Raw genomic sequence first — 20639 nt, 5'->3', positions numbered from 1 at the left:
AAGAAAGTTAACATATTAGCACAATAAAGGTTTATAAATTTCTTGGTACAAAACCTTGAATTTTACGAACAACTAAGGTTTCTTATCCCAGGAATGATTACCGTAGCTTTTTTTTAAATAACTTTTTGGAATTTTGGGTCCTCAATTCTCTTTAACCTTTGTATTTGTTTGACTTTATAACTATTTTGATCTGAGTATCACTGATGAGTCTTATGTAGACGAAACGCGCGTCTGGCGTATTAAATTATAATCCTGGTACCTTTGATAACTATTAAGGTAATTACGGAACAAGAAAACAGCATCTCCATATTCCCAAGTGTATTCTTGCAACTACTGAGCTATGTAACATAGGCTTATGTAACATTCAAATTAGCCTCTAGGAACACGTTTAGAGACAATTTCGAAGAGGGGTGAAAGATAAGAGCGGGACAGTCAAACTCATAGATCGGAAATAAACTGACATCGCCATGGCTAAAAATAAAAAGGAGAAACATTCTTTTAATTGTATACTGGACAAAACATTGAAAACTAAGAACTAAGTAAAACGAAGAATGAAGCATCCACACTGTTACGTTTGCATAGAAAAAAATAATTCGTAAATGCAGTTATTCACCGTATTGCCTGTTAGTACTTATGCAAATTATATCTTAGAACGAACAGTTGATAAATGTGCAGTTTAAACTGGAGGCAATCAAATACTTAATATACACGTGATAGAAACTTGTTGACCTAAAGGTGTATATATCTTATTTGGCAAGCTATTTAGTGTGTTGTGTATTTAACGACTTACATGAGTTTTCCCCCTATTTTTAGCAGGGTTCGTGTTGCTCAGTCTTTAGTTATCGATGTTGTATTTTGTGTACCAGTGTATGCCTTGAGGTTTATTTTCGATATTGGAATTTGAATGTTCCTCTTGTATCTTTCGACCCTCTATTACTCATTGATATTAGACAGTTAATGTAAACCAGTCTATTCTATATCTACCATGTTAATCATAGAAATCATATATTTTCTTACTTTACACCGTAATTGCCAACCCCTGGATTTAAAATTTTTGAAAAAACACATGATTTATTACGGTAGTTTATTTTTAAGATACAGATATGTTCAATAATTACAGATTATCAGTGATCATCTCATCGAGATTTGTTTTCTCGCATGGGCCAGTATGGCCAAAGCAATAAAGCAATTGAGTTGAGATGACCAATGATAATCTGTTAATCGCTATTTTGCCTATGACGACGTTAATAACTTCATGCAAACGGGCACGTGCGTCCTTAGTTTAATTCCTAGCGATAATTTTCATATCATTCGACTCCACCAAGGAAGAAAATTATCAGTCAACAAGATCAAAGGGAAAATTCGTAAAATAGCGATAAAAAACATTATCCACAACTTTATCACAATGAATTAATTTGATATCAAGGATATTTTGCAGTTTGTTAGATAAAATACAACTGAGAGTTTTTGGTTACATCTGAATGTGCTTTAATCTTGGTATATTTGATGAGTTTATTTATTAACGACACGAAATGCTAAATGATTTGTGGAAAGGCAGTACAAAACTATTTAGGGATTTGATACGTATCGGGTCTATGTACCAGTATGTGTATTAATGATTTGTAATCGTAGACGAACGATGAAATAAGTGAGACTTTATTTAGATGGGTTAAAATCATGATTTAAAACATCTTAACTTGGTTCACAAAATATTTATATAATCAATTGTTCAACATTAGGTAGAATATTAAGTTAAGCTGCTTACCAAAGCTTTTACATATAAAGTTAAAAGTTCAAGTATCAGGAAGTGTCAAAATTTAATTTGTTTTCATGCATGTTTGTATAACGCTGAAACAACATGTAATTTATGCTGATTAACAAAAAACATTGGGTCGTTGAACGTGTTCTTTATGAAATAACATTTGTTTCTGACAAATTTATGTAAATTCATTTACATAATTTAGGTGTTCATGAGGTTGACAACTTTTTTTTTCCGACATCTGTATTATGATGTAAATTCTTACAATCTTAAACAAATGCATTGCTGCAATAGAAGTGAAACATGAAACATGTTATATTGTTGTTCAGTTTTATAATGATAGATGCGATAATTGGTGAGTAATTTTACATTTTATAAAACAATAGAATGTACACATATGTGAATATTTATAAAAAAGAAGATGTGGTATGATTGCCAATTAGACAACTATCCACAAAAGACCAAAATTTCACAAATATTTACAACTATAGGTTACCGTACGGCCTTTAACGATGAGCAACGCCCATACCGCATAGTCAGCTATAAAAGGCACCAATGAGACAATGAAAAACAATCCAAACGAGCAAACTAACGGCCTTATTTATGTAAAAAAAAATGAATGAAAAACAAATATGTAACACATAAACAAACGACAATCACTGAATTACAGGCTCCTGATCATGACTTGGGACAGCCACACACAGAAATAATGTGGCGGATTTAAACATGTTAGCGTTATCCCAACCCTTCCCCTAACCTGGGACAGTGGTATAACAGTACAACATAAGAACGAACTATAAACATCTGTTGAAAAAGGCTCAACTCATCAGATAGACAAAAAATAAAAGTGAACATGGCCGGGAACTTATACATCCCGACACAAAAAGACAATGAACAGATCTAAGAGTACTCACAGTTATCTGACAGCTAGTTTGATGTTGTTTTTTTCATTAACCTATACAGTTGTTACTAAACTTATGAATAAAACAACAAACTATGGTATAATGTAGTTAAGTTTTAATAACTGTGCTATCTAAAGTTGATCTTGACCACAGTTAAACCATAGTTTTATGATGTCACAATAATTAAGATTCGTTTTCAAATACTTTTAGGGTCCTGAAAAGACCTTTTACATCAAAATCTGTTTTCCAATTCACCATCGGCTGTTATTTTTTTATTCTGCGTTTGCAAGATTGAATTTCTGTATGTCAACTTCTCCCGACATGCGTTCTTGCTGCACAACCAATAAAACATTTGTGTACATCTATTTTTGACAATTGTCAACACTCTACAATGTCCAACATCTTTTGAGTTTTTCTTTAAGTATGAATACGAGACTTCTAACTTGGAAAATAAATTTCGATTTTTTTCTTAAACGTTAAAGTTTATCCATTTATTATTAGACATGATTGATATAAAAAGTATGTTGAAGAGGACATTTTAAAACAACATGAAAAAGTTAATGTATGTTTGAATTAGATGAGATTAGACTGCAACTGACAATTTAATCTGAGTTGTTAATGTCAATGCCATAATTGTTTTTTATTACAACTATTTTGATTCCTTGTAATTTTACTTAACCCTTATATTCAAATTCCTATAATTCATGTTCATTAAAATCGTACATCTTAAATTACTAAACTGGTTACAGATTGCAGTCTTGATTTAGTTCTACATTCTATAAAGGAATATAGTGCTGCTCTGAATGGCTGATATCAATTTGAAAATCTGTCACTTATAGTCAGTACTTTTTAACAAACTTTCTGATAAACACAGTAGTCAACACCTCTGTGTTGTAATGAAATATATAATTACTATGGTCATTGCATGCCTGTACCAAGTCAGAAAAATGACAGTTGGTATGCATTCGTTTGATGTGTTTGAGCTTTTGGTTTTGCCATCAGTATCTTAATAATTTTACTTTTTATTAACTGTTTAAAAAAAAAATATGGTTCTAACTGCAGAGTTTTTACCCAACGGATATACTATCTCAGCTCTAATTTTGAAACCTTGAGGTATTGTACGTCCACCATTCTTCTCAACTTTGAACTATGAATAAAACTCGTGTGTAAGGTAAAAACAATAGTCCGGCATCTTTGATACGACTTTCTTGTAGTTCAAATAAAACAGTTGATGTGGTATTCATGAGATAACAAAAATAAAATAAAACAAAACAAATTATCTCAAAATTCAAAACGAAAAGTTCTCAAAAATTGCAGAATAAAAAGCTCTAACACACCAAACGTATGATCATTTTTATTGGTACGTCACAATTTTTAAAATCGATATTGTTTTGCAGCGGATATTTCAAGATACATGAGGTATTCGAATTATGCGCTAAAAGACCAAGGTATGTAAGAAACGTAAGCAAAGACTTTCCCCTTTTGCTAGAATAATTCACATACAAAAATGATGAATAGATGTAAGATGAAAAATGTTTTACACTGGATTGAAATGTAGCTACATTTAAATAACTTAAAACACCTGTTGTTATCAATATGCAGAGTTTTGAAAAACAGCGAAATGAAATATAACAAAACTACTGTTTTTCTCCAACAAAAGTTAACTAGGACAATCAATTAATAATATTACAATGTGAGTTTGGGTTTTACATGTTTTGTGGCGTGAAGTATTGACTGTTCACAGAAGTACATTTTTCATGCTTTTGAAATAGTGACTGACAAAACATTATCGTAAAACTTGTGGTGAAGCAACACAGTAGCTACGTCTTTTTAAATAACAAAAATCGATATTTTGCAGGCAGAACAGGAAACAGGAAAACATACAAGACGGAAGCACATCGTAAGATATAAAGCTTTTATTACACAATGAGATTTTTATAATATAAACCATCTGAATAAACTTCCTGGCCATCTTTAAACTTTCTTTGTTTTGGTTGTATGTTTAGGGATATTGAAGAATGGTAAGGATTGGAGTTGTGTGCCTGTTAATATCTTTACTACCGTATTGTTCTAATTGTGCAAGTTATATGCTTGTTTTCGTTAGTTTCTGTGTTACATATTTGTTTTTCGTTTATCATTTGTTTTTACATAAATTATACCTCTAGCTTTCTCGATTAAATTGTTAAACATTTGTCATTTCGAGTCTTTAATAGCTTACTATGCGGTATAGACTTTGCTCATTGTTGCTTAACGTATGGTACCACGTCTAATTTCTAAAATATATAATTTATTTGGGAGATGAAATGTGGTGATTTCGAAAAGTTTCTGTAAAACCTGTTGACCTCCATCACCAATTTTTACAGAGGTTTCTCTCTGAAAATTACTAAGTGCCCACCACTATCAATTTCGTTTTTGTACATACCATGGTGTTTTTGTTATATTGAAGCTTATATAATATGTAATAAAAAAAATGTTTCAATGTAAAACTTGTTTACAATATTGATATTAAAACTTTCTATTACATCTAATATTAATATTTATACTATTACATTATTTTGTCAATTATATATAGCGAGAACGAGTGTATGGTGACCCTATTTTTCTACCTATTCAATTACCGCCTTTTATAAGTGCTGTCTTTTCACATAGTAGACGTATTCTAAACTTGTCACATTTAGTTACAAATTTATGCTTTTCTCTTGTATGATCCTTTTACGATGTGTCCAAAGGTAGTTTATTAAACTTTCTTGTAAGAATTGGTCGCAGCACTAGTACACTTAAGTGTTGTACAGGACTTCACATGAAATCCATAAGAGTATATGATATTGTTAATATATAACTAAAGACTGGGCAACAAGAATTCTACCTAGAGAAGGGAGGGCTTAGCTCAGGTGTTCAGGAATAGTGTATATATCCTGCTCCAATTGTGGCACATTTCAAATTGCTTATGTTAGTTAATTCCCGGACATATGTCTTGTGTATGAGATAAGCCCGCATCCCTTCTGACTTAATATATCATATACACTGTCTTCACGAGGGCGATTTTAACCAATCACATTCCCAGAAATGTATAGGAGGTAAGATTAATGTAGATATACAGTAACCAAATTAGGAACACATTCGATATCATCTGTGAAACAGATATTCTATTTCCGACAATCAGGTACTGACGGCGTCCGTTAAACTTATGTAGAGATGATTTCAAATTAACACATAGTTTTATAGCTTCATTTATGCATGTTTTCTGTATTAAAAGACGAACAAATGAACACCTTATTTTGCAATGTCCTTCAAATCACTATAAAACAGCATAATGTTTTGTTCGATAATCTTTGATTCAATTCCTGTAATTTCAACAGTGCGCATGCATATTTGACATGTTTATGATTTCAATTTGACATAAAGTTTGTTATGATGATTACGAAAACGATATCAGTATCAATAACGTATTACTGTCTTTGATGAATACATGTCATTGTATCACTAGCCCATAAACCACATTTCGTACTATATCATTTATTCAATTATTTCTTTGATATAATTAATAACGAGAAATTCTAAATTGTACTTATCATTCTCTTTATATTTTACATTTATAGGAACAACTCACTCTCCTTGTACATTTCCGTGTCCATGGAGGAACAAAATATTTGATGTGTACAAATTTGGACACACTACGTTTGCCTCAAAATGGACTTTTTTTGCTGATGGAAAAACTTCGACTTTAGGGAGGTCTAACTACACGTTCCAATGCTTTCAATCAAAAGGACGGTTTATTGTTATGAAGTAGGTTTGTTTTATTTTATAACGATTTTTGTTTGTCATGAGAATAATGTATTTGTGTGAAGTTGTGAGTGTGTCTCGATAATAGCCAATGATAAATCTTACAGGGCGACGGATCATTTAAAAAAATTACACTCATGAACAAACTTAAAAAAAAGCCAGACGCATGTTTCTTCAACATAAGACTCATCAGTGACACTCAGATCAAAACATTTAAACATCCAAACAAGTACAAAGTCGGATAGCATTGAGTACCTAAAGTTCCAAAAACAATTCTGCCAAATACCGCTAAGGTAATCTACTTCTGGGATAAAAGAATCCTTAGTTTTTCGAAAATTCAAAGTTTTGTAAACAGGAAATTTATTAAAAGTTAAATAATTCGGTTAACGAACATTCTCAATTAATAAAATGATTTTTCTTTCTTGACATTAAGTAACAAACTGAAATAATAAGCTTGGTTGATAAGCAAATTCATTAAATTATGACGAATAAATATCTGGTATACTTTACAATATTTAATGTCGTAGAGGAAAGTCATGTACTAAGCATACGAATCAAAATAGAAACGTTTGATTTGAACAGGTATCTATTAAATCAGGAGTTCCAACTGGTGAAGTTAGAATCATCTGTTCCTAAATTTTACGGACACCATCACGAGTTGGTTGACTGTTATGGAATTACCGTTTCACAAATGATATCGAATATGTTCCTTACGTCGAAACTGCAATACCCTTCCCTTTCATTAATGTGACTTACCGAATCAAACTATTTACCTGATTTGTTACCTCATAAGCAACAAGACGGGTGCCACATGTGGAGCAGGATCTGCTTATCCTTCCAGCGCACCTAAGATCATTCCTAGTTTTTGGTTAGGGTTCTTGTTGTTAATTCTTTAGTTTTCTATGTTGTGTCATGTGTACTATTGTTTGTCTGTTAATCCTTTTTTATTTTAGCCATGACGTTGTCAGTTTATTTTCGATTTATGAGTTTGACTGTCCCTCTGGTATCTTTTGTTTCTCTTTTAAGTAACTGCAAGTACTCTCAAATTGCACTTTCTTGGTAATTTGACCTGTTGAAACAATTTGTAATGGTTTTTGTTTGGTATCTAGTGTTATATCTCGTCTTTCTATTTTTAATATATACCACCTTTCATAAGTGTTTGGTATGACTATAAAATTTACACATCTTTTCTCGTACTATGAACAACAAAATTATTCATTTTGTTTAAAATGTTTCCGTATTTTATTTAGCTTTTACTGTATACCTTTCACTAGCATCACTGAGGAGACATGTATTATCTAATTGTCGAAATGCGCATTTAGTGCAGGAAAAATAGGTACAGTCAATGTTATTACTACCACGGAGTCGATGCATCTGCTGGTGGACTGTTAGTTCCCGAGAGAATCAACAGCCCAGTAGCCAGTACTTCGGTTATGTCATGAAAATACGTTTTTTTTTGTGTTATTAAAATTTGATGTTACAAAATGTTAGAAATTATTAAAAATTAGAGAATTTATCTCCCTCACGCCAAGCTCTGACTACTTTCACGAATTTGGCTATAATTTTTGGACCTTTTGGATTATAGCTATTGACCTTTTATATAAGCTTTGGATTTAAAATATTTGGCCATGAGCATCACTGAAGAGCCATGTATTGTCGAAATGCGCATCTGGTGCAACGACAAATGCTACCGTTAATATAATTACTACCACTTGGTCATTGTCTCTGCTGGTGGACTGTTAGTCCCCGAGGGTTTCACCTGTCCAATAGCCAGTGCTTCGGTTATGGCATGAAAATACGGATTTTTTTGTGTTATTTAAATTTGCTGTATCAAAATGTTAGAAATTATTGAAAATTAAGGAATGTATCTCCCTCATGCAAAGCTCCGATTCCTTTCACAGATTTGGCTATACTTTTTGGACCTTTTGGATTATAGCTCTTCACCTTTTTTTTATAAGTTTTGGATTTGAAATATTTTGGCTACGAGCATCACTCGTTTATGTTATTACAACAAACTCATTTTCATTTACATGTGTACATTGTTTCATTTGACAGCATGTTATTCAATGTAACGGTTGGCTTTTTATATTGTTTAACATCTTACCCCATTATTTTATGGAAAAACGTTTTGTCATAGATCAAATCTATTTATTCAGTGTGTATAAAAATGAAGATCTGTACGATGTCACAGTCATTACCAACTATAGGTCACAGTACGGCCTTCAACATTGAGCAAAGCCCATACCGCATGGTATGTTTACTTGTTTGTGTTGAAATGTCTTTTGATTGAATTAAGACGTTTCAATTGATATTTTATAGTATGTGCTTCTATGCTGTGATGCTATACTATTGTGTAGGGAATGGGGGTTTAGTACCTTTTTAACGTTTAAACCTACTGCCTTTGATTGCTCCTGTCCCAAGTCAGGAGCCTGATTGTCAGTGGTTGTCGTTTATTGAGTGGTTCGTAAGTGTTTCTCGTTATACATATGGAAACAAGTATTGCAGCAACATGAGTTTTGAAAACGTCGAAAATTAGTCTCTTTTTTTCAAAGAATATGATAAAATACTTGTATAATGATATTGGAACATGATTAATGATACATTGTTATCAAAACATGTTAAAAACATGAATGAACAAAATGTTCGATTAGTAAATAACCACAATTTTGATAACAAAATTAAGTCTTTTTTTTGTAAATGCATTTAACAACTTTATCTGCAGTCGAACATAAGAAATATATTTTGAAATCACTGTTCCTATCATGATTGTTCGTTATAGGCCAAAGAATCAATATTTGGTGTAACCTCCATTTACACAGATAACCGCCTCTAAACGTTTTTCATGCCGGCCACCTATCGACGAATTTGTTGCTGAGGTAACCGCAACCAAGTGTCTGAACAGGAGAGTTCCTTCGGGCAATTTACATCCAGTTATACATATTTGCTCGATCAGATACAAATCCGGGCACCAAGCAGGCCAAGGAAGCGTTGTTATAAACTCCCCACGCCGATAATCAATGACAGCATGAGAATGATGTGGCCTAGCATTATAATCCATGAAAACGCAATCGGACATCAACCACGTACAACATAAACCGACCTTCATCGGAGCAATCAATCTTTCTCCAAGACGCTAAATTCCAACGTTGGAGACCTCGGCACTATTGCATACGGGCTATTTAATGTCTGTTCGTAATAAAGGTCTTCTTACTGGTCTTCTTGTTGCTTGTCATCACCAGCAGCTTTGAGTAGATTTCGAACAGTTATTATTGAAAATCTCATGTATGGAAACAATCTCTTTTACTGACTGTACTGTTTGAAAATAGAGTTTCTCTGACAAACCTTTATTATGCTTGGTTTTCCCTAGTTGTATAATAGGGGGTCTTCCTGATCTTGATAGGTTTTTAACATCATTTGTTGCTTCATTTGTATTCCAAAACCGACTTAAAGTGGAATGGTGATGACAAAAGAAGGAGAAAAGATACCAAAGGGATAGTTCAACTCATAGATAAAAAAATGAACTCACAATGCCATGGCTAAAATAAAAAAGACAAACAAAAGTAAATAAGACACAACATAGAAAACTAACTTACTAAGCAAAACGAACCCCATCAAAAACTGGGGTTATCTCATCTGCTTCTAAAGGGTAAGCAGATCCTGCTCCACATGTGGCAATGATTGTTTTGATAAACATTACTTGCAATTAGTCTCAGCGACATATCTGCTGCTCGCATGCCGTTAATCTGCCATCGTGTTGCAGTTGAGTGTTGTGGCGGACCAAACACATGGTTTCAATCAAAAATGTTGTAAGTGGTTGAAATTCGAGTGCGTGTGTTGCGATAATCAAATACTGCAAATGCCGAAAGAAACATCATTTAATATTTCGTATTTGGAGGTGAATCGATTATGGTATAGGTATGTGTTTCACATGACTTAAATTTACAAACATGATTATCTAAAAATAATCAGACTAAAACATCTGTTTTGTTGTTTATGGTTACAGTAGATGCACGTGCAGATTAGAAACAGTTTCACGGAGTCCTTTCACGGATTTGGCTATACTTTTTGGACCTTTTGGATTATAGCTCTTCATCTTTTATATAAGCTTTGGATTTTTAAACATTTTGGCCACGAGCATCACTGAAGAGACATGTATTGTCGAAATGCGCATCTGGTGCAAGAAAATTGGTGCCGTTAATTTTATTAGAATTTATCTACTCGAGATTTATTGATTCAACTCAGCTGAAATTTAAATAATGTTAACCTATTTTTGTTCAATAAATCATATCAAATATTATTAAAGAGTGTTTTTTTATTATTTAAAAAAGAAAAAAAAAATCTGTGTATTTCAATATGGTGTTGCAATACTTTTTCCCTGTGTATAGATAATACCGTTGGTTTTCCTCTTTGAATGGTTTAACACTTGTCATCTTGGGAACCTGTATAGCTTTCTGCTCGTTGTGAACCAAGGCCCAGCGTGGAAGACCGTACTTTGACCAATAATGATTAACTTTTATAAATTGTGAGTTTGATGGAGAGTTATCTCATAGGCACTTAAACCACATCTCGTTATATCTATATATTTCTTATATTTCAGCAGTTTGATAATTATTATATGACGTAAAAATGTGTACATAGTTGGTAAAGCATGTTCAATTCTCATCAATTTCTTAACAAAATAGAAAGCAAGAAAAAGTTCTCAACCTGAAGGAGTTGATTTATTTCCAAAATGAGTTAAAACAGCAGCTTTTAAATGGAAAATGGAAAATGGCAATTGTTATGTTATAGTTCGTTTCTTTGTATGTAACATTTTAATGTTGTGTTTCTGTTGTGTCATAGTTCTCTTATATTTGATACGTTTCCCTCAGTTTTAGTTTATAATCCGGGTTTGTTTTTTCCTTATCGATTTATGAATTTCAAACAGCGGTATACTACTGTTGCCTATATTTACAGTTTAAACGTCGCCTGCTTTATATCATAACCCATTAGGGATGCTTTAACTTTTGTTAAAAGAGACTTTATCTGTAATAATAATAATAATAATAATAATAATAATAATAATAATAATAATAATAATAATAATAATAATAAAAATAATAATAATAATAATAATAATAATAGTAATAATAATAATAATAATAATAATAATAATAATAATAATAATAATAATAATAATAATAATTATAATAATGATAATAATAAAAAATTAATGCAATGTTATACAATATAATGAAATGTAATGTAATGCAATGTAATGTGATGCAATGTAATGTAATTTAATGTAATGCATTGTTATGCATTATCATGCATGAAATTACACAACTTTTTTTCGTAAAGTAATGCATTAAATTACATTAACATGTAACATGTGTAATGTAAAACTGCTGCATTATAAATTACATGCAATTAATTGGGAAAATGTACTCCATGCCTGATTTAGATATGTAGAAAAAAAACCATGATGGAGTAGAGGACTTGTCACTGCTACCAAAATGGGAAGATGACTACTTGAAATTCTAAATTATCTAGTTTAATATAGATTCTAGTTTAGATTACAAAACTATGTGCTTACTCTTAAATTCTCCTTTCAAACTTGATATAAATCAATCTATTTAGCGTTATAGAGAAAATAGCAAATGCATGATCTTTAAAAAGAAAATATTTACTGGTTTCTAGTCTTCCTCGTGAAATGTAAGATCATGTTCAATATTTGAAAATTGATTTTTTAGGATTTTGGAATTAAATACCTTCTTTTGTGTTGTTGTTTCGTACAACCCCAGAGATAATCCTGTAAAGATGTTCTTTCATGATGGCGGTGAGTTTAAATATCAATTCATTAATTAGTTGAAATTAGCATTTATTTATCCAATAATCGTTTTAAATGTTTTTTTTGTTCTGTAGTTTGAGATGCTAAGTAACTGAATATGTTGGGGAAGTAATTTATGCTATCTTAGGTACACACATTCTATATAACGTACATGTATGGAAGTCGAAATATGCTTTCTTTCAAAGCTATTAAACATATTATTTACAAACCGGCAGTTTATTTTTTTTAACTTGTATTTAATTATTTGTTTATTGTTTAATTTGAGACAAAATGAAAACGTTACGAAATGAGCATTGAATCTAAAAAATTGACTAAGGAAAAATGCATAAATGATACATGTTGTAATACATGTCCAATGTTAAGTCAATATATACCTGCAATGAACGTTAAAAGGTCGACAACTGTTTTAATTCTACAAACAATGGTGTTATGGTTAGATATATACCTGATAAATATGAATTACCTGTCAAACGATAATTATGGGGCAACATAAATGTTTAACGCTAGCCTTAAAGACTGGTGTCTGTACACTATATTGCATTCAACATCAAGATGCTGAATATGATTTAAAAGTTCCATTTAGCAAGAAAGGAATATGGCCGTTTTTATCAAAAAGTCCGTTTTAATCTATGTTGGCGTTTACTTTTGAAGCATTTTCGTGTTTCTGTTGTAATGTTATTTTTCTCTACGTTATAGTTGATATATTTCAATCGGTTTTGGTTTTTGATCCGAATTTGTCTTCGCTTAATATATTGACTATAACTATTGAACAGCGGTTAACTACATGTACTGTTGCATTTATAACCTCACAAATATGCTAATATGAGCACGTAAATTACTTTATTTATATATGTGTATTGTGAATCCGTCATTGAAAATCTCCAAATCTCAATTTGCAAACAGAGTTTAAATGTAGATACAATTATTGATAAAAAGATGTTCAGGTAAAGAGATATTTTGAATTAAAGATTATTATATAAAACAAGTAAGGTTTAATCCACTTTTTTCGTCATAAGAAAATGCATGTAGAAAGTGAGGAATATAACTGTTTGAACGTTTGATTTTGCCATTTGAATACCGAATTTTTGTTCGATTTTTTTTGTTATTCTACTTTGAATTCAAAATCCAGTTTAAGAGATATATCAGTTGCATGTTTATGGGTGATTTTAATAACTTGCTATATATTTTCAAATACAATTAGTATAACATTGAACTTTGATATTTTGCAGAAGTTCAGATAATTCCAAACAAAACTGATCCTTTCAATGATATATGCGACATTTGTGGATTTGCAGATTTCAAATTTGTACTTGTGGGTAAGAACACTTCATGAAATAAATGATCAATATTTTCTACAGTTAGAAAGCACTGTTATATTAAATTCCCGTGGCAAATATCCAATGCATGGTCATGACAAGGACACATTAACAATAAATATAATAGGTAGGTCTCGTAATAGATATGACGTTCGTGGAAATTTGGACTGCTACTGGAAAATGAGGATATATTGAATATGGACTGAAACAGGTCACATACGAACCCCTCAAAGATTTTTTGCAAAAATTGTTGCGTGGAAAGAGCTTACACTTACACGAGGGATTGGATTTAATATTACTATTCCGACCGGACGTGGCTGCAAACTTCTGCATCCCGCACAGCCGAACGGACGCCCAACTTTGGCAAGCATTTTACTGCCGGTCGTCGGAGTCACCCTTAGGGAAACTCACATTTGATACACGTTGTGTTCACTTGTATAACTTAGATGATGGTTTACTACAAAAAGTAAATTTGCAAGTTTTTGTCGATAGATGCCATTTTTCGTAGGATTTATCTAAGTTTGTAGCATATTACTTGATGTGTAGGGGCAAGTAAATGGTGAACCTTGAATATTTTTGTTCGGTCTTAAATTAATATTACACCGTTTATACGTTCACATTTATGTAATATTACTATATTTGTGAACTTCTTGCATTTTGAAATATGTTACCGAATCATGTCTTCGCCTTTGATAAAAAAAAGTACATCATATACATGTATTACGATATTTTGCAGAATCTGGAAATCCACGTAAGTAATATTATATTTATTTATTAAGGTTAACTGCCGCTGGTGATCTCATGGAAGCGTAGGCGTTTCGAGTAGAGTTTGCAATGAGTTTAAAACAACGTCAGTGTCAACCCATTTTTTTTATAAATTTGATAATTGATGCTTCGTCGTTCCTTAAGCAAACTCGCTGTTTAAGATTATGCAACTAGTTAAAATACCAATTAAAATAAGACGGTGATAGCATTTCGAAAAGATAAGTAACTGCTGTTTGACATTCGCTGATGTCGTCTGGTGAAAATAATGGCAGCCATAAAACTAAGTTGTAGCGCTGATATCTCCATGAACCATCTTTAACAAAACCTGTTTTAGATTACCATCAGGGATAATCAATGTCAAATATCCCCATAGTAACAAAATGTTTTAAATCAAAATGCAAAATTTTAAGTCCAGTATAAAAATAGAGTTATGAACTTCATAAAACGTTTTTTTTTCCTTCAAAATGTTACTCATAATGTGGTAATTTGAACCTTTCCGCTCCCAATGTACAACACAAATCAATCAACATGCAGTTGTCGGTGTTCTCAGAAGATGATTGGATGAGTTAATATGTCATAACCTTCATCAGGTCACTGGATGAATTAAAAATGCTACTAGGTATTAAGATTTATAACCCCATCTGTAGCCATGTGAATTATAACATTTTTAAACTGCAATCGTAACAAAACAAAAAAGATAATGAATATTAGAGATAGGACATTTTGTACATTTATCAACGGGAAACTTCGTGCAAAGCATTATTATTTGTTGTCTCATTGCATTTATTAGAAAAAGGTGATTTTGTAGAAAAATCAACAGACGGGGATTTTTTTTAACAAAAAATGAAAGTTTATTTTTAAATCATTAGAGAAACAGTTTTGCACTTGTTTTTAGTGGAATATCGGATTTGTCCAATCCAGAGAGCGAAAATATGAATTTTTAAGTGCTCGAACATTTTGATAATTTAAATTATCTCGATTGGATAAATCCGAAAATCCACTTGTATCAATATGATAATATGTATATGTATATATTATCATTATTGTGTGTATTTCAATGTTAAGGACTTCCAGTCGGTGTATACTAATTTTAAAGCATAAATTTAAAAATGTTTGGTGAATTTCTATTATTAAGAACTGTTTTCATAACAATGCGTGTATTCATTTTAATAAAACATTCGAATATAATCAGACCGTATATTAAGAAATACTGTATAATTGCCAAATAAAAATACACAACAAATGACACAAATATAGACACAATAAGATATCAATATAATAAATACGTATTTCAGGTCCTGCAGACAAAGAGTTTGAATGTACAGCACCACCTCAATGTACATGCTGTCATAACTGCACACTGTGTTCTGTTTGTTACACAGAGGGAAACATACCACAGGAATGTCCGGGTAGCATAGGATATCCATTACAACCGTCCTACAGACTATCAAGCCGACAGTCTTACCAATATCCTCGGCGACGGTCGAATCGATTTCCTAGGCGACAATCCTATCGATATTCTCGGCGATATTCTTACCAATATCCTCGGTGACAGTACTACTGATTTCCTCGGCGACAATCAATGTAGAAATCCAGTATACCTTCATTGAGCGTGTTGCAATAAAATACTAATAAAGTGATTATTCTCTTTTTTCTTGTTGTTGATTTCCTGCTTGTTGGTTTTTTTCTTTCATTCGTCATATTTCACAATAGCAAACCATTTGTTTGTACATTTTTACCTAATATGCATGTTTGTTTTATTCACAAGTCGTTGTCAATTTCATGCGACTGTCATATTAGTGAGAGGTTTGGCTAGCTATAAAACCATGTATAATCCACAAATTTCTTTGTACGAAAATGTCAAAACCAAGTGAGGAATATGACAGTTGTTATCTTTTCGTTTTATGTGTTTGATCTTTTCATTTTGTCATTTGATTACGGACTTTCTGTATAGAGATTTGCGGGTTTCGGTATTTGTGTGATTTGACTTTTTATTTGTATCTCACATATACGTTATATCGTTTAGAAGCAAACTTGTTTTAGACAATTATTTATTTTCCTTCGCTGAACTAGAAAAATTTTAAGTGACTGTTAAGATTTCTCTCAAAGCTATATTTGAGTGTTTTATTGTTTTTGGTAATTATTTTTTACATAAATTAAGATGTTAGTTTCCTCGTTGGAATTGTTTTACACTGGCATTTATAGCTGACTATACTGTATAGACTTTGTATGTTGGGGGCCTTACGATTGATATTTTTGAGTGATTTTGCGTTTTGTGTTTTGTTCACACATCGTTGTCAATATAACGTAGTTTTATGCGGCTTTTATACAAGGAAAAAGTTAAGCTAGCTATGAAACAAGGTTCAATCCAATATTTTCAACAATAAAAAATGCATGTACCAAGTCAGGACTATGACAGTTGTTATCCCTTCGATCCCTTTGATTTGATCCTGTGTTTGCTGTTTTGATTATATCATTTTATTAGAGACTTTCCGTTTTCAATTGTCCCCGGAGCTCGTTTTTTTTTAAATTTAATTACGTTTTAATACCTGACGTTTAGTTAACTTTGCCCGTTGTACATGTAAAATCCCTACAAATTAATTAGCACACAGTGTTAATAGTGTTAATAGTTATCAAAGGTATCAGTAATACAATTTAATACGCCAGACGCGCGTTTCGTCTACATAAGACTCATCAGTGACGCTCAGATCAAAATAGTATAAAGCCAAACAAGTACAAAGTTGAAGAGCATTTAGGACTTAAATTTCCAAAACGTTGTGCAAAATACGGTTATGGTAATCTATTTCTTTGATGAGAAAAGCCTAAGTTTGTCGAAAAATTCAAAGTTTTCTAACAGGAAAGTTATGACCATATAATCATTATTCATGTCAACACAAAAGTGCTGACTACCTTTACGATCAGTTGATATTTGTTCTTATATATCTATACGGCGATCTTTCCTTTTAGAACAATACAAGTATGTATTCGATTGAAGAAACAACAAGTACGGCGACAAGAGTCAGTTAAAAAGCACATCTACTACAGATGAAAGATTTTCCCTGAATTTAAAAAAAAGTATTTTACTTGTGGTCCCCGTATTTTGCATTTTATATAAATCGTTAGAAGCTCAATTTTATTTCCTTAATATTCATTAAAATGATGTTAGGAAGAATGAAAGCAACGTCAGAAGTCCATTTGTATATCTTAAAACGAAGAACCGAAAACAGCACTTACAACAAGAATAGTGAAAACAATAGTTCAAAAAATTAATGTAGATTAACAAAAAATAATAGCTGTAACATTCTATATCGACAAAAATGTAACTCTTAATGTCACCGACACACTTTGTGAAAAGTATCTAGAGAAACTAAAACATATCAAGTATGTGGTAAAGAAATCTGAAACTGATCGTCCTCACTAATGTTAGATTTCAATAAATATGCAAATCGCCTTCAGCAAAAAGTAAAATCCCTCCGGGGAACATTCAAAACGGAAAGTCTCTAATTAATTGGAAACATCGAAAGCCTAAACACATCAAACGAATGGATAACAACTGTCATATTCCTGACTTGGTATAGGCATTTTCTAAAGTAGAAAACGGTTGATTGAACCTGGTTTCAAAGCTAGCTAAATCTCTCGCTGGTATGACAGCCGCATCACATTCCATTATATTGAACAAAATGGGTAAAAATGTCATAAATAGGGATAAAGCAGTCAACAAACTCGTATTGCCTACAAGGAAACACAGCAATGATAGTTACATTAGATTAGGGGAGAATCGTAAAATCGATCACAACATGCCTTTTTTCACAACTTCATGTAGTTATCAGCCATCAGCATGAGATATCAAACTCTTAGATCAAACTTGTTTCTTCTTAAAGGGCGGTGTCTATTCGCGGAGAAAAATGCCCCGTTTTGAGTCAAAACTCATATCAAACACGTTATTCAAGAGATGCTTCAAAACCGAAATCACGTGGATTTTAGGAACAGTAGAGACAATTAAATAATACCTGTTATGTTTCAAAGTTTTTAATAAGAAGTGCAAACATCCTTGCATTCGTGATGATGGTTTATCATATACGTTATTGGTCAATTGATCTTGGCTGGACAAAAAAAACCAGGTATATATAAATGACAGGCTTAACCAAGAACAAATTGCAAAAGGTTAAATTATTAACTTGATTAAAAATCTATTAGATAGATATTAAAATTGATAATACTGTATCAATTATAACCAACGCAAAAGTTTTACTGAGAACACAAAATCGTCCTCTAGAAACTTTTTGATATTAAACACCGACCGTGCAAGGGATGTTTAGCTAGTCAAGGTCGTTAAAAACTTCCATTTGTTGATATTAAACTCGTCAGAGTAAGTGTCCTATTTAAAACAATCAATTTGAATCATGGCAGGAGGAGTAATGTTATGTACACCGAAGGGTGTCTGTCAATGAAACAATTGTATGTTTTAAATGTAAATGTGCACTGTGTGTCCATTGTAACTTAGTCGGGTAAATGTCTGTTTCTTTAATTGCTTATATTCCACTTCATTTTAATATTTGTGGATAGTTGTCCCACTGTCAATCACACAATATTTCCTATAATTTGTATGTCATGTATTCCCAATCAACCGATCATATAGCTTAAACAAAGATCAGGACCGGATCCCAAAAAGTGAATCAGTAAAGAGTTATTAAAAATTATTCAGCGTGACGTACAAGGGAGTACGACAGCAAACCATGCAGAAGATTAAGAAATCAAAACAGGAACGCAAAAATCAACTTAACACCTGTTAAATAGCCACATGAAACTCATGGCGATATTAAGCTCCTAACAAAAGCCCCTGAACGAATAGACATTAGAGGCGAACCCACTTCATCAAATACTGTTTATATCATAGCAATGACTAGTAGTACGAAAACAAACAAAACGCCAAGAAAATATTGTAAATATGGTTAATCGTCATACTTATGTCTTGATGCATGCAACAAATGTGAGAAAGAGAAGCAAAGATGTCAAACGAGTCTTCAAAATCACAGGTCTAACTATATTACTAATATTAATATTTGGATCATCCTTCTACTTAACTCATCGAATATTCCATGTTTTTACACCAGAGCTGTATTCATTCTAGGAAAAATATAGTATGATGTTATGTATGAAGCATTCAAAACTGCAAATGTCAAAAAATTATACCCAAATTATTCATTTCCAAGTATAGTTGATAGACGTTATTTTGTTTCAATAAAAAAATCTGAAATCAAATCTGCATATATATTTGTATTTAATTTACAATGATTATATTGAACTCATTCTGCATACATAACAACATGTGTTTATTACAAGCTTTCTAAAAATAAATGAGCATTGTACACTTTATTGACGTACAGGCAATAATTTCTTGTATTATAATATATACACCTGGAAAAAGTACTGAAAACAATGTAAAATGACATGATTGTAGAATGTGTATAATTTGGGTTTTACCAAATACTTTTAATCCGTTTATGATTTAAAATTGACAACTAAGGACTAAGCAACACGAACCCCACCAAAAACTAGAATTGATCATAAACGTCTCATCGAGTCCAGTGCGGAATGAAGCTTCCAGACTTTTAATGTTTGCATAAACCATAATGAATTCGTAAATGCAGTTCAAAATCACCTTATTACCTGTTAGTATTAATGCAAATGATATATTATAAAGTCCTGTTGATAAAAGTGCAGCTTAAACTAGAGGCAATCAAGTTAAAGGTGTCTATATCTTGTTCGGTTAGATGTTTAGTGTGTTGTGTATTTAACGACTTACATGAGATTACCCCAAAATTTTAGAAGGATTCGTGTTGCTCAGTCTTTAGCTTTCGGTGTTGTACTTTGTGTTTTTTGTATACCTGGATGTGTCTGTTTATTTTCGAAATATGAATTTCGATATCCTTCTGGTATCTTTCGCTCTTCTTTTATTGATTGATATTGAACGATGAATGCTGACAATTAATTCAAACCAGTCTATTCTATATCTAACATTTTTTGCATACATGTATCAAGCATATATTTTCTACGTTTCACCGCAATTGCCAACCCCTGGCTTTTAAATGATTGAAAACACATGATTTATTAAGGTAGTTATTTTTTAAGATATCGAAATGTTCAATAATTATAGATTATCGTTGATCATCTCAACGAGATTGGTTTTCCAGCTTGAGCCGGTACGGCCAAAGCGAGAAAAGCAATTGAGTTGAGATGACCAATGATAATCTGTTAATCGCTATTTCACCTATGACGACGTTGTT

The 20639-nt window shown here is 31.9% G+C and overlaps 2 protein-coding genes across 2 annotated transcripts in view; both read left to right on the top strand.

The window, feature by feature from the left end:
• The window catches only part of LOC139499901 (uncharacterized), a 107328-nt gene that overhangs the window by 59586 nt on the left and 27103 nt on the right, over nucleotides 1-20639 (top strand). The gene's annotated exons all lie outside the window — the stretch shown is intronic.
• Nucleotides 2005-15988, top strand: LOC139499903 (uncharacterized). Its single transcript, XM_071288533.1, has 8 exons — nucleotides 2005-2114; nucleotides 4059-4109; nucleotides 4520-4561; nucleotides 6261-6447; nucleotides 12174-12259; nucleotides 13501-13587; nucleotides 14324-14338; nucleotides 15648-15988. The coding sequence occupies exons 1-8, from the start codon at nucleotides 2063-2065 to the stop codon at nucleotides 15902-15904; spliced, it is 777 nt and encodes a 258-aa protein (XP_071144634.1). The 5' UTR covers nucleotides 2005-2062; the 3' UTR covers nucleotides 15905-15988.

The sequence above is a fragment of the Mytilus edulis genome, chromosome 13 (genome assembly GCF_963676685.1).
Source record: "Mytilus edulis chromosome 13, xbMytEdul2.2, whole genome shotgun sequence".
Lineage (NCBI taxonomy): Eukaryota > Metazoa > Mollusca > Bivalvia > Mytilida > Mytilidae > Mytilus > Mytilus edulis.
This window is presented reverse-complemented; position numbering and strand designations above follow the sequence as displayed.

Excerpts from the sequence above, each read along its gene's own strand:
- LOC139499903 (XM_071288533.1), top strand. The coding sequence starts at position 2,063 with ATGAAACATGTTATATTGTTGTTCAGTTTTATAATGATAGATGCGATA. Across the intron at positions 2,115-4,058 it reads AATGATAGATGCGATAATTG|CGGATATTTCAAGATACATG; the intron begins GTGAGTAATTTT and ends ATTGTTTTGCAG. Across the intron at positions 6,448-12,173 it reads GGACGGTTTATTGTTATGAA|GATTTTGGAATTAAATACCT; the intron begins GTAGGTTTGTTT and ends TTGATTTTTTAG.